We start from the raw sequence: 12,518 nt of genomic DNA on the forward strand, positions 1-12,518 counted from the left end.
GTTTGCATTCTGCAATGAATGACATTTTGATGATGTTTTTTTCTTTTTTGATTATTTTTGTAAATATGCATTTTTAAAAATATATTCCTATTTGAGACCTTAAATATTATGCTAATTGGTTTAATTTATTTTGCAACACTTATCGACGTTGTTGAAGTTCATTGGAGTTTGTTTGCCGCGTTAATGTTATTTACTTGTGCTGTGGTTGTTGTCATATTTACACTGACCGCTGGTTCGTTACAGTGTTCGAACAGTGCATTGCTGAACGTTTGCTTCCACTTGCCGCGTTCGGGCATTGTCTAGTTTATTTATTGCCAACTGACACAGGTCAAATTCAACGTCCGCTTTATTCATTTTTACTTTCAGTATCGAACAAACGAAGTGCCTGAGTTTCGAAGCCGTCACAGTGCCATTCGACTGTAATGCCTCCTTGGCTTTTGAATGCTTTTTGAAGAGAGAAAAATTTCGCCCACCAACTGCCTCAGTCTCATCTCACAGTGATCTGTGAGCAGTTGTCTATTTTGTGTGTGTATGTGTGTGTGTGTGTATTTTTTCTTTCCTTTTTTTAAATGCATCATGCCGACGGCGTTATTTATTGTTGCTTGCGACTGTTCTGATTGTTTCAATTGGTCATGGGAAGTTGTCTGAGTCATGCAGAGAAAGGCAAAAATTCTGCGACAGCACAACCGACTGGTGAAATTTTGCCCGTGCATTCGTTCGTCAGCAGTGTCGGCTTGCAGTGCAACCACGCCCAATTCAACAGCGACTATTTGGAGCGGTCATTGCAATGTGGAGCCGAATCTTCGACCGTTGTCGAATCCAGTGCAGTGAATAATTTTCAACTGCTACCAACGGCCGACTGTTGCCGCAAAATCGAATCTTACACACCGACGTCGCTTTTTGTCGCCTTGTACAGCTATGATGCACGTACACCTGAAGATCTCGACTTCAAAAAGGGTGAAGAACTGGAAATACTGGACGACACTCAAGGTGACTGGTGGTATGCGAGAAGCCGGCTAACCGGAAGATGCGGCTACATTCCGTCCAATTACGTCGCTCGTTTCAAGAGCATCGAAGCCGAACCGTAAGTAAAAAAAAATTACATATAATTCACTTTTTTCCAAATCGAAATTGTAAGTTCTATTTATTCATTTTTATTTTTCAACATTAAAACAATAACGAGTTGTTCGATGAAAAGCGTTGTTCGACGCTTGCGTTCCGTTTGGAATTTTCACATAACGAGAAAATGGAATTATTTTCACGACTTCATTTTATGACAAGCAAATAATGAATTTGTGTTGATTTTATCAAAACTGATCCTTTTGACGGGTAGAATTATTTTTACGAAGAAATTTATTTTTATTCGCGATTTTTTTTACAAGCCGACATTTTTATTTTATCATTTTCCCAGAAGTGAACAGTTGAGCTGCTCAAATCAAATTGAATAGTAGTAATGTTTCTTTGGGCGAAATTTTTAAGATTGAAATCAAATCGCTCCAGAGCACAGCTTATGTCCAGGCAGGCAGTTTTGAAGAAAGAATTATTACTGATAAACCGAGTATAAGTAATATTTCTAAAATTAAAATCACTTCAAAGTAACAACAGCTGAGAGTTGTTTATTTGATTTTAAGCCATTCACTTTTGACATGTCGAGTTTTGCAAATTTCCAACGCATAGCATTTCGTATGATTGATTATTAATAGATATTTTATTACATCGCCGACAATTTGTATTTTGCTTTGCTGAAGCGAATAGATAGATGAATTGTATTTTTAAAAACTCGAAATGAATTTCGAATCGATTTGGAAAACGGGCTAATGTGATGTTTGTTTGTGTGATTTTTCTTTCTTTTCTTTTTTTTAAATATATTTCACGATGTTCCAAGTTCTGCTTGAAATGAATCACGTTGCATTGTGCTCCAATTTCATTGTCAATATTGAATGGGAGAAAGAAAGAAAAGGGAAAAAATTTGCACATAGGTCGTTTTCTTTTTCATTTTTACATTTCAAGCGCAACCTGGCACTATTGTTGAAAAAACTGTGAACGTGATGCTTTGAAAAATGAACAAAATAAGCTGCATTTCTATTCATCCTTTCCTACTGTAGACTTTAGTGTTTTCTTTCTTTGTGTTGTTTTTCCTACTTGGGATACTGTAATGCATAAAATGTTTGTTGTAATTTCTCTTGACAATCTGATTCTCAAATTCGTCCCGCAATATTCAATATTACGGGAGATCCAAAGAAAACGGAGGCGACTGATCTCGCTCAGGCAAGCTAATGCTCTTCGCGCAACAGCAAACAAAATACTGAATATGGAACTTTATTCCAACGATTGAAGTCAATACAGAATATAATAACTGCAAAACTAATGGATAGTTCGGAACACACAACGCTAGGAATAAACGGGAACTCTATCGCACAACAACAAGACACACACAAGAATACATTATCACTCACACACGCTCACTTCCTTGCTGATTACGTCATCACGACCGCAAAAAGCGTTGTTTACGGTAGCCGATACGGATCTTCAGGCTCAAACAAAATAAGTTTTCAACAATGTTTTTACGACTTTTTATAATTGGTAGTTTTGATGGTGACACTATTTACGCTTTTCATTTTGATGTTCAATTTCATCTTATAATTTGTAAATATTTCAAATTCGGTTAAACCGTCTTTTTCAGCAGCAGTCAAATATTTGATTGCAAATTAGCAAAATAGATACGAACGCAATGTATCTTTTGATGTGCAGATTTTTTAGCAACGGTACATCGATTTGTGACAGTAAATGTTATTCAAGATAATGTTTACGTTTTTAATTGAAAATTAGCTCAAAATTACCAAAAGGGTATTTGAAGGCATAATTTGATTCCAGTAGTAATGTTGTAAAGGGCTGAACAAAATCATCAAATCCATTGATTGCTACAGTTTGTCTAAATAATAAAAAAATATGCAGAATGAAATTTGAATTAAATTTTTACAAAACAACTTTAGATGAGTGTTTTGTTTTCAGCATTTATTTCAAGTTGATTGTTTTTAGATGGTATTTTGGGAAGGTAAGACGAATCGAAGCTGAAAAGTGCCTCTTAATGCCGGGAAATGAACAAGGAAGCTTTTTAATAAGGGACAGTGAAAGCAGACAAGATGATTTTTCACTTTCCGGTATTTCAGTGGTTGTTTTTTGCTTTTTTCTGGTGTTGTTGTGTTTCTAAGTGTATTTTTAGTTCGGGATGGGGACAGTGTGAAGCATTATCGCATCCGTCAGATGGACAATGGCGGCTATTTCATCGCTCGTCGCATAACGTTCAGAACGTTGCAAGAGTTGGTGATTCATTACTCTTATGAGCAGGATGGTCTTTGCACAATACTTAGAAAACCTTGCATTCGTGTATGCAGAGCGGAATTTCATTTGGACCGTTTTTCTGATCTGCAATTGTTTAGGTGGAAATACCACAGACTTTGACATTTACATATGATGATCAGTGGGAAATTAAGCGACGTTCGTTGAAATTTGTTCGACAAATTGGCGCCGGTCAATTTGGCGAAGTATGGCAAGGGTTGTGGAATGAAACCACGCCTGTTGCTATCAAAAAGTTGAAATCCGGCACCATGGATCCACGGGATTTTTTGACTGAAGCGCAGATCATGAAAAAGTTGAAACATCCGAAATTATTGCAACTGTACGCGGTCTGTAGCCGAGACGAACCTATTCTAATTGTCACTGAATTGTTGAAAGAAAATCTGCTTCAATTTTTGCAAGGTTCGAAATGTTCAGATAGTAAAAAAAATTTTTTTTTCTTTGATACTTTCATTTTGTTCTACAGGTCGCGGTCGAAACTGCAAATTGCCCCAATTGGTTGATATTGCTGCGCAGATTGCCGCTGGTATGGCATACTTGGAATCGCAGAATTACATTCATCGAGATTTAGCCGCCAGAAATATTCTGGTCGGCGAAGGTCTGATGTGCAAAATTGCCGACTTTGGCCTTGCGAGATTGATAAAGGTTCGCTTATTCTGCGTTATAACTTGTAACCTCTCTCTCTCTCACAGTTACTTTACGAAATGATTAATTTATTGCTTTTTGTTTGTAAAAATTCATTAATACTTGTAGGAGAACGAGTATGAAGCGCGTGTGGGTGCTCGTTTTCCGATCAAATGGACTGCACCTGAAGCTGCTCAAGTGAGTTGATGTGAAATTTGATTTTGAAATTTCGATTTGGGTGATCATTCCATTATACTTAGTTTAATAAATTTACCATCAAATCCGATGTTTGGTCATTTGGTATTTTGCTAACCGAACTGGTGACATTCGGTCGAATACCATATCCAGGTTTGATTGTTTTTTTGTATTATCAATCATTTGATTTGCAATTGGATTTCAAGGGATGACAAACGCTGAAGTGTTACATCAAATTGAAAACGGCTATCGGATGCCTTGTCCACAAAAATGCACTAGTCAGCTGTATGAAATTATGCTAGAATGCTGGCACAAGGAACCGGAGAAACGGCCCACGTTCGAGACGTTGCAGTGGAAGTTGGAAGATTTCTTCACAACTGACATATCCGAATACAAAGAAGCTGCAATTGCTTATTGAACTGATACGCCATTTTGTTGCAGTTCCACTCACGGATTGTTTCTTTCTTCTCTGTTCTTTTTTACAAATGCCTTTTTCATGGTTGCATTTATGAATGGTGAGAATTTTATTATTTCCTTTTTTTTCCATTTGCGGCTTTTACTTTTTTCCATTTAGAACTTTCCACAGCTTTGTTCATCCCATTCTCTTTTTTTTATTACTTAATTTTTCCTACTCTTTTTTTTTGCTGTTCCTACTTTCTCAATTCTGCAAGTTGGTTCCAAATTTGATTTTAGCAATTACCGAAAAATTAGCGTTTTCTGCTTGTTATTTTTTTTTTCGATTCCATCGCAACTGACGAGGCGATGTTTACGGTGCTTTTTTGCTTTTCCTCAGCCAAAACAAGAGGCATTATTTATTGCACATGCAAACGGTAGTGACCAAACAAACAGTGATAATGACGACAATAGCAGCGCTTCTTTTTTTTCCCCCTTGCCGTTGATTCATTTTTCTTTTTAATCTTCCGCTGAAGAAATTATCATATAAAAAATATTAATAATATTTCCAGTTGAATTTATTATTTCTTTTGATTTTTGTATCAAGTTAACACTGCGAACAGAAATATAGGATAAAATAAAAAAGATTCATTTCGAAAGCGATAAATGAATAATGTGAATCAGTTGCAGAAGATGTTGTCTATTAGTGTTGAGTAGAAATTGCCAGGTTCCACCAGTGTGATAGAATTTGAAAATAAAATGATCAAATCGAATTGAAATGGGAAAAAAGCACTGCAAAGGTGCAGAAATTTGTAAAAAATATCAGCTTTTTCACTTGTTGCAAAAGCATTGTTGCGGTTGAACAAGCAGCATGCATATAAAGTGGACAATTTGGCCACGTCTGACGGCATCTCCAGCATCAAGTAAGGCTTTTCAATATATTTCGGTAATTGTAATTCGCAGGCGAATGAATTGTCCCGACTGTACAACAGCAGTGCAACGCACACGCAAAAGTAACACCGATCGCCCAGAATTTTGCAGACCATTTTCAACCAAGAATTCAACCATTTCAAATAATTTCTATGAACCGTGTCCGGTGCAGAAGTGACATTGATCTTCGCAATGTGCAAAGCTAATTTGGCGCTCAGTTTCAGCTGAACGTTCGTCTCTTGTTCGGCAATGTGACCACCGATCATCCACGAGATCACTCGGAATAGTAATGGATATTTCTCCACTAACGTTTCCAATGACAAGCTGGGCGCAAATTGAAAAAAATAATCGACAGTACTGTGATCGCATTTTTTATTAACTTTGTATTCTTCACAAATTCTGTACAATATTTCACACTCATCGGACTGAAAATTCATATAAATACACACACACACACACACACACACACATATGTATATATACTTTAGGACTGAAAATCAGTTCTTCAAAACTTACTGGAAACAGCAAGCCGTGAGACGACAACTTCGATCCCTGTAACGCATCTAGCCAATATTGTAATTTTTTATTTAATTCAGAAACACGCATCGATCTTGTGAAATCAATTCGAAATGAATTGTAATAGAAACTGTACGACGGGGCGATGGACAGTGAATACGGTCCGTTGTCAAACGACAATCCAACTTTACCCAAATCTACTTGCACAAAAACAGCTCTGCAAACTTGAAATGCTAATTCTTCCAAAACATCAAGCATAACAGAACTAGCACTGTATCTTAAACGTAAAAATTAAAAAAAAAACAAACATTTCCAAAAACTGCTTGTTTGTACATACTTTTTGTTCAAAAAAAGCACAACTACCAGTTTTTCTTTTCCTTCAGCTGATAGAAAATGAAACAAATCTTCACTTTGAACGTTCAGCACATTACTCGACATATTTGATGAACACAATATTTTGAATCTGAAATAACGTTTTATTAAATGCACGACTATGAGCATTTTGCCAAGCTGAGCAGCTGTCACAATGAACATGCGAATTACGTACAATTTTGAAATGCTTATTCACTTCTACTGCTGTAATGTCTACAGAACACAGAAAAGTAATCATAAGCTTATCAACTAATCAAAACTTAAAAAAGAATAATAGCTACAGTAAGAAAACATGCACGTACTTGCCTTCTTAATTTATATTACTGTGTTATTATATTTATTATTATGGAAATAACATTGCGTTGTTGTGAAATAAAATAAATCTTTATTTTAGAATTTTTGATTGAAAATGATGTTTCCTTGAATGCTATTCAAGCTGTAGTAGAGCATGATGAAGAATAAAAGAATTTGAAGATAACATGCAAAAGTATAATATTCTTATTTTGAAATATTTATTTGAAACTTATTTTTAAATATAATATTCAATGAATGCTGTTTCTGAAATATATTTTATTAATTCTTTCTTAATTCTCTTGTTTATCTAACATTTATTATACAGTAGAACTTGGTTAAGTGCACATGATCGTTTGCTTAGATTTGTTGTTCGTTAGATAACGTGAGCATGAAATTAATTGATAACGATTCTAACTGAAAGTAAGTGATTTCAGAATTTTGGTCACTGACTGCGTTTTACTATAGGTTGTTTGAACTGATGTAAGATTCGTTTCAACGATGACGATGATCCGTCGAGGAAGTTGAAAACACTAAGCATCGGCTCTGAAATTGCTTTCTGCAATTTTGATGAACAAGCAAGCGTGGAAATTGGTAACAGATGTTACAGTTGCTCACAAGAAAGCTGACACAGCTATGGGGACAAGTTGGTCATATTTTCACCGAAACACATAAATCAGACAGACCTGAAGAGTATATGATTGGTATGGCTGGTGCCACGAAATATAACATTTCAAACCTACATTTCCGACTTTTTATTTAAAATAAATGGACATTTTTTGCACTAAATCCATTTGTACATGTGGAATTATTGCTGCTTTCAATTACTCTGCATAATTCCCCACTTTGGATAAGTGCGTGGAAATTCTTGGCAAATTCCCTGTGCACTTAATCAAGTTCGACTGTATTTATTTGCTATAACAAGAACATTGTATCAGCAAGCTGAGCAACTGAACCAAGTTATTTTGAAGGAAGAGCACGAAATTATGAATACTGTTGAACACACAAGCAAATGAAGTGTGTGAAGTGAGACAGTTGTCTAAGAAATTTGTAACTTATATCAATTTTGTCATTTTTGCATTGGAATGATGAACCCTTTTACTGACATTTTCTATGAACAAAAATCTACGCTTATACAATTTTTTGTTTTCAACAATTATTAACTTCCTTTTGAATTTAAATAAACTTTTCAATCAACTTTTTGGATTTCAATTCCGATCAATGTGGATTCAACAATGCAATGAGTCTTATAACTTCGAATCTTTGATTCTAAAAAATATTGCTGTTCACTGATTATCAAAGCGCAAGATTTTATATTAGCAATTATCCTTTATGAAACTTGTATAATCATCGATGCTTGTATTCACATATTAAAGATACTGTGTATTAATTTATAAATGTAGTATAAACGGATCATGGTACAATGAATATAACATTGCACTTGTTATCTAGGTCAGCAGAAGTGAATCCAGAATCTAGGAGAGAAAGAAAATTGCTCTAAGTTATACAACGGCTCTAGGTCAATACATAAGCGACTTAAAGTAAACAATAGCATAAGGTAAAAGGCGAGTACTTCTACGCGTACAGCTAACGTCCAATGGTCACTGAATAGCACAGTACGTTTGTGTGATTTTATATACAGAATAGTTCGACATGTCTATGCGGCTTTACCATTTAGCTTAATCAGCATTCATTTCATATTTATATTAAATATACACTAAAACATATAATATATATTTTAAAGATACTTTATATTTTTAGCCTATATATATGCATAGCAAAGCATTATTTGTCGTGTGGATTCTGCAAAGCCGTTGAACGCTTCATTAGCTAAGCAAAGACGGAAAAATTTGTCAAAATTCTTTTCCTACCAAACTGTACAATAAATTCTTCAAATTGATGCAGCACATGGGAAACAAACATCATATAAGCTACCTACGCCTGTTTTCAGCAATCAAATCAACAGCAGCGTTACAGCAATAATAGATTTGAAAAGAAGCAAACAGATTGCTCGAATATACGGACCTCAGCACTCAAGTCAAGCGACCCATCGATCATTGTTATGACAGCTGTTCTACGTGCTTCTGTTAGCACTGATAAAAATATTATTCATCGCTGACTTATTCACGGTAAAACTATTTGTGGAATAATGGTCTTCTAAAATTGGCACTTTGCCTATCTCAAAACATAGGTAACCGTGCCATTTGTTTTAAGATATTTCGGAAAATATGCAACTACGAACTGCGCGAATAAGTTTGTTGTATTTCTCTAATCATTTGGCCCATAAAGACCATTTTGGGATTCTACAGAGTTTCTCAAAAATCGCAAATTTCATAGGCTATAGATTTGGTTGTTTTGGCGAAAATTAACGAAAGTCCTTTTTTAAGTTTTTTCGAAACTTCGAGTTTTTCTGACTTCTAGACATTCCCAATGATTTACGATCGTGTTATGCAAAGTTCCCTTCGAAACTACTGAATAGTTGTGAAATAAATGGGCTGGAAATTTGTCTACCGCCTTTCTTAATGCATAGAGAATTTGTCCATCAGTAACTTTCTCCCAACGGCAGCAATGACTGCACATGAGACATTTTTGATATCGAATCTATTAGATTTCTACCAATTTATCGTTTTTTACGATCAATTGAATTGAATTTCTGAAATTATTGCTGTTAAATAATCATTAATTGGTGCGAATCAAAACGCATGAATTGTAACAGTTTTGTTTGGTGAAAAGCAAACATTTCAAGGAATGCGATTCTAATTCCCATGTTTTTCATTGATTACGCATCTGATTAATACCACATGTGTGGCTATTTGATTGTACTTTTGCTAAGTAACAACGATGGAATTGCGATTTGCATAATTAGTATAACATGTATTCGCCCAGGGTGAAACTACATTACGAATGCTAGGAAAATAAATAAATTCAAAACTGATGTCAAACTATTCGGCTCATACATGGTAGTGCTTCGAATTTTCTGAGGTATCCACCAGTAAATAGAGTGAAAATTATTCCATTCTTCTCAGAAAGAACGGCGAATTACAAAAACATTTGATGATACGTTCAAGCAATTTTGTGCCAATCAAAGGTATGTAAATTTTCATTAACCCGCAATCAGTGATTTTTTGAGAAATTTGATAGAGTTGTCAGTTTATGCATTTGACATTTATAGAAGAGAAAAACTCGGATATTGAATGAAAATAGTTTTCCAATCTGATAATTTTGGATAGTTCCTATCTCTGAATTATAATCAATTAAAAAATTCAGTGAACAAAGGTTTTTAATTTTGAAAGTTACTATTGCTTAAATGAAAATTAGGAACAATTTTTATTTAAATAAATTTATTTTTCAAATGAGAACATGGATATTTTCGTGGGAAAAATTAATGCAATCATTCCGTTTCAACACTGGTTTAACTTTTATTTTTCACATCTTTTTATTTCGATTCCGTTAAAATTTTATTTTGATTTCACTTTTTTTGATATACCTCAACAAATGCGCAATCAGTAGCTGTCATGATAATTTCATAGTAGTTAGCGGATAATTCCCTACCGATTTAAAACAATTGCCTTGATATTTAGAGAAAAAAACTTTTCTCGAAAATTGCAAAATTTTATGGACTATAGACTTGGTTGTTTTGGTGAAAAACTGCGAAAAATTTGTTTTCCGAATTTGGAGGTTCTCTTGATCGTTATAATTTTACATTGATAAAAGATAGTGGTTTCTAGAGTTTCAATTCAAAATATCCAGTAGATATGGAATAAATGGGCTCTAAGATTGAGGTAGTAGCCCATTAGTAGCTCTCTTTTAACTGAAGCAGAGACTGCCAGTTTCTGCACATGATACATTTCTGGCATTGAATCTGTTCGATTTCCACTAATATGTATTTTTACGATCAATTTAATTGAATTTCTGAAATTACTGCTCTTAAATTATCATAAATTGCTCTGAATAAAAACGAAAGTGTTGTAAGTGTTTATATTGCTAAAAAGTAAACATTTCATTGCATCCAATCCCGTTTAACATTTTTGTCATTGATTAAACTCCTTATATATCGCACATGTGGGGCTATTTGAATTTGCTTTCGCTACGCAACAACAGTGCGATGGCGATTTGCATAATTAGTATAATATGTGATCGTCTAGAGTTGAAATTCATTACAACTGCAAAGAAATTAAATGAATTCACAATTGATGTCAAATTATTCGGCTCATGCATGGTATTTGTTCGAAAATTTAGAAAAATCCACCAGTATGTGCAGTGGAAATTATTCCGCGCATCTCAGAAACTACGGCGTATTGTAAAATAATTTTGTGTTAAGAGAAAGCAATTTTTTCCAATTAAAGGTATGTAAATTTTGAATAACCTGCAATCGATGATTTTTTGAGAAATGCGATAAAGTTTCCAGTTTGAGCATTTGGAGTTTTTAGAAAAGAAGACTGGCATATTGCACGAAAATAGCTTTCCAATCTGATAATTTTGGACATTTCTTATATCTGAATTGCAATCAATGAAAAATTCAGTTAACAAAGGTTTTTAATTTTGAAATTTTTTGTACATTAATGAAAGTCAAGAACAATTCTTGTAAAAAAATTATTATTTTTTTGTGTGAAAAAATTGATGTTTTTGTTGTAAAAATTAATGAAACCATACAATAGTTCCATTTATTTAACTTTCAATTTTCATTCTATTTTATTTCGACTTGGTAAAAATCCTATTTCAAGTTTCATTTTTTTGCGCAGATCTGAAGAAATACGCAATCACGAGGAGCCTGGAAACGTTAATACTAATTAGAGAATAATTCTCAACCGATATTTATTAATTGCCTTAGTTTTTATTGAGTGATAAATTTTTGTTGAAAACTGCAAAATTTTATGGGCTATAGACATGGTTATTCTTGTGAAAATTCTCGAAAAAGTTTTTTTAAATGTTTAGACGTTTTATTTCATTTTATAATTTCATATTGATGATGGAAAATGTTTTACAGAGTTTCAACCCAAACTACCCAGTATTTCTGGAATAAACGGGTTCTAAAGATGGAATACTGTCTCTCTTAACACATTTGTATGCTTCACACTTTTTTCGGCATACCTCGAGAAACACGCAACCGGGAACCGCCGGGATCTTTTCCATTGTACTCTTCTTATCGTTTCCGATCGATTGATGCCCATGCATTGCATTTTTGGAGGAAGACCTTTTTCTGGAAAATGGCAAAACTTCATGGGTTATAGACTTGGTTGTTTTTGTGAAAATCAACGAAACTTTTTTTGCAAAATGTGACCTTTTTCATTGTCGTAATTTTATATTAATAAAAGATAGTGTTTTCGAGAATTCTGTCGCCTATCTTAATATGTTCGAAAGTTGCCAATCTGTTGCTTAATCGAAACGCAACTAGTATACGTGATTTTAGCGAACATAACTCTTTTCGCGTTTCATTTGTGTATGCATTAAAATTCAACAACAACGATTTTTAACTGATCGTGTCCTTAGTCCTACGGATTTTCACCATTCACCCAGTCACCGCAGCCTGCGCAGAACGTAGCTTTACTGCAATGAAATATCTAAAAAGCTATTTCTGGACTACTATGACAGAAGAACGACTGAACGGACTTGCAGTAATGTGTACATTTATTCTGTCTTTTTCATTCATATTGTCCTGATAATAGAAAAGTTCAGTTTGAAACGGAATCGAAACGTGTCGATTATTTGAAATACAATTAAAACTGTCATTTTGAAAGTTATTGTATCTGGTGATTTAAATGAAGTAAACGGTACTATTTTGTTCTTCGACAGACTCCCATGTATAATAATAATCTTTTTTTATACTATATCCGCCTCTC

At 34.2% G+C, this 12,518-nt stretch overlaps 3 protein-coding genes across 3 annotated transcripts; 2 read left to right on the forward strand and 1 right to left on the reverse strand.

Moving 5' to 3' along the window:
* The first annotated feature begins 632 nt into the window (after nucleotides 1-632).
* Nucleotides 633-4,622, forward strand: Tsp_11837 (histone deacetylase Rpd3). The gene is made up of 8 exons (XM_003371364.1): nucleotides 633-1,084; nucleotides 3,040-3,161; nucleotides 3,224-3,387; nucleotides 3,441-3,759; nucleotides 3,824-4,002; nucleotides 4,111-4,179; nucleotides 4,242-4,329; nucleotides 4,383-4,622. The coding sequence occupies exons 1-8, from the start codon at nucleotides 633-635 to the stop codon at nucleotides 4,592-4,594; spliced, it is 1,605 nt and encodes a 534-aa protein (XP_003371412.1). The 3' UTR covers nucleotides 4,595-4,622.
* Nucleotides 4,623-5,088: 466 nt separating this feature from the next.
* On the reverse strand, nucleotides 5,089-7,410 carry Tsp_11838 (putative phosphatidylinositide phosphatase SAC2). The gene is given in 7 exon segments (XM_003371365.1): nucleotides 5,089-5,099; nucleotides 5,405-5,924; nucleotides 6,016-6,292; nucleotides 6,353-6,478; nucleotides 6,489-6,600; nucleotides 7,132-7,224; nucleotides 7,365-7,410. The coding sequence occupies 7 exon segments, from the start codon at nucleotides 7,408-7,410 to the stop codon at nucleotides 5,089-5,091; spliced, it is 1,185 nt and encodes a 394-aa protein (XP_003371413.1).
* Nucleotides 7,411-11,744: 4,334 nt separating this feature from the next.
* Nucleotides 11,745-12,152, forward strand: Tsp_11839 (putative phosphatidylinositide phosphatase SAC2). The gene is made up of 2 exons (XM_003371366.1): nucleotides 11,745-11,902; nucleotides 12,008-12,152. Exons 1-2 carry the CDS (start codon nucleotides 11,745-11,747, stop codon nucleotides 12,150-12,152), a joined length of 303 nt encoding a protein of 100 aa, XP_003371414.1.
* The last annotated feature ends 366 nt before the right edge of the window (nucleotides 12,153-12,518 follow it).

The sequence above is a fragment of the Trichinella spiralis genome, assembly GCF_000181795.1.
Source record: "Trichinella spiralis strain ISS 195 chromosome Unknown Scfld9, whole genome shotgun sequence".
Classification (NCBI taxonomy): domain Eukaryota; kingdom Metazoa; phylum Nematoda; class Enoplea; order Trichinellida; family Trichinellidae; genus Trichinella; species Trichinella spiralis.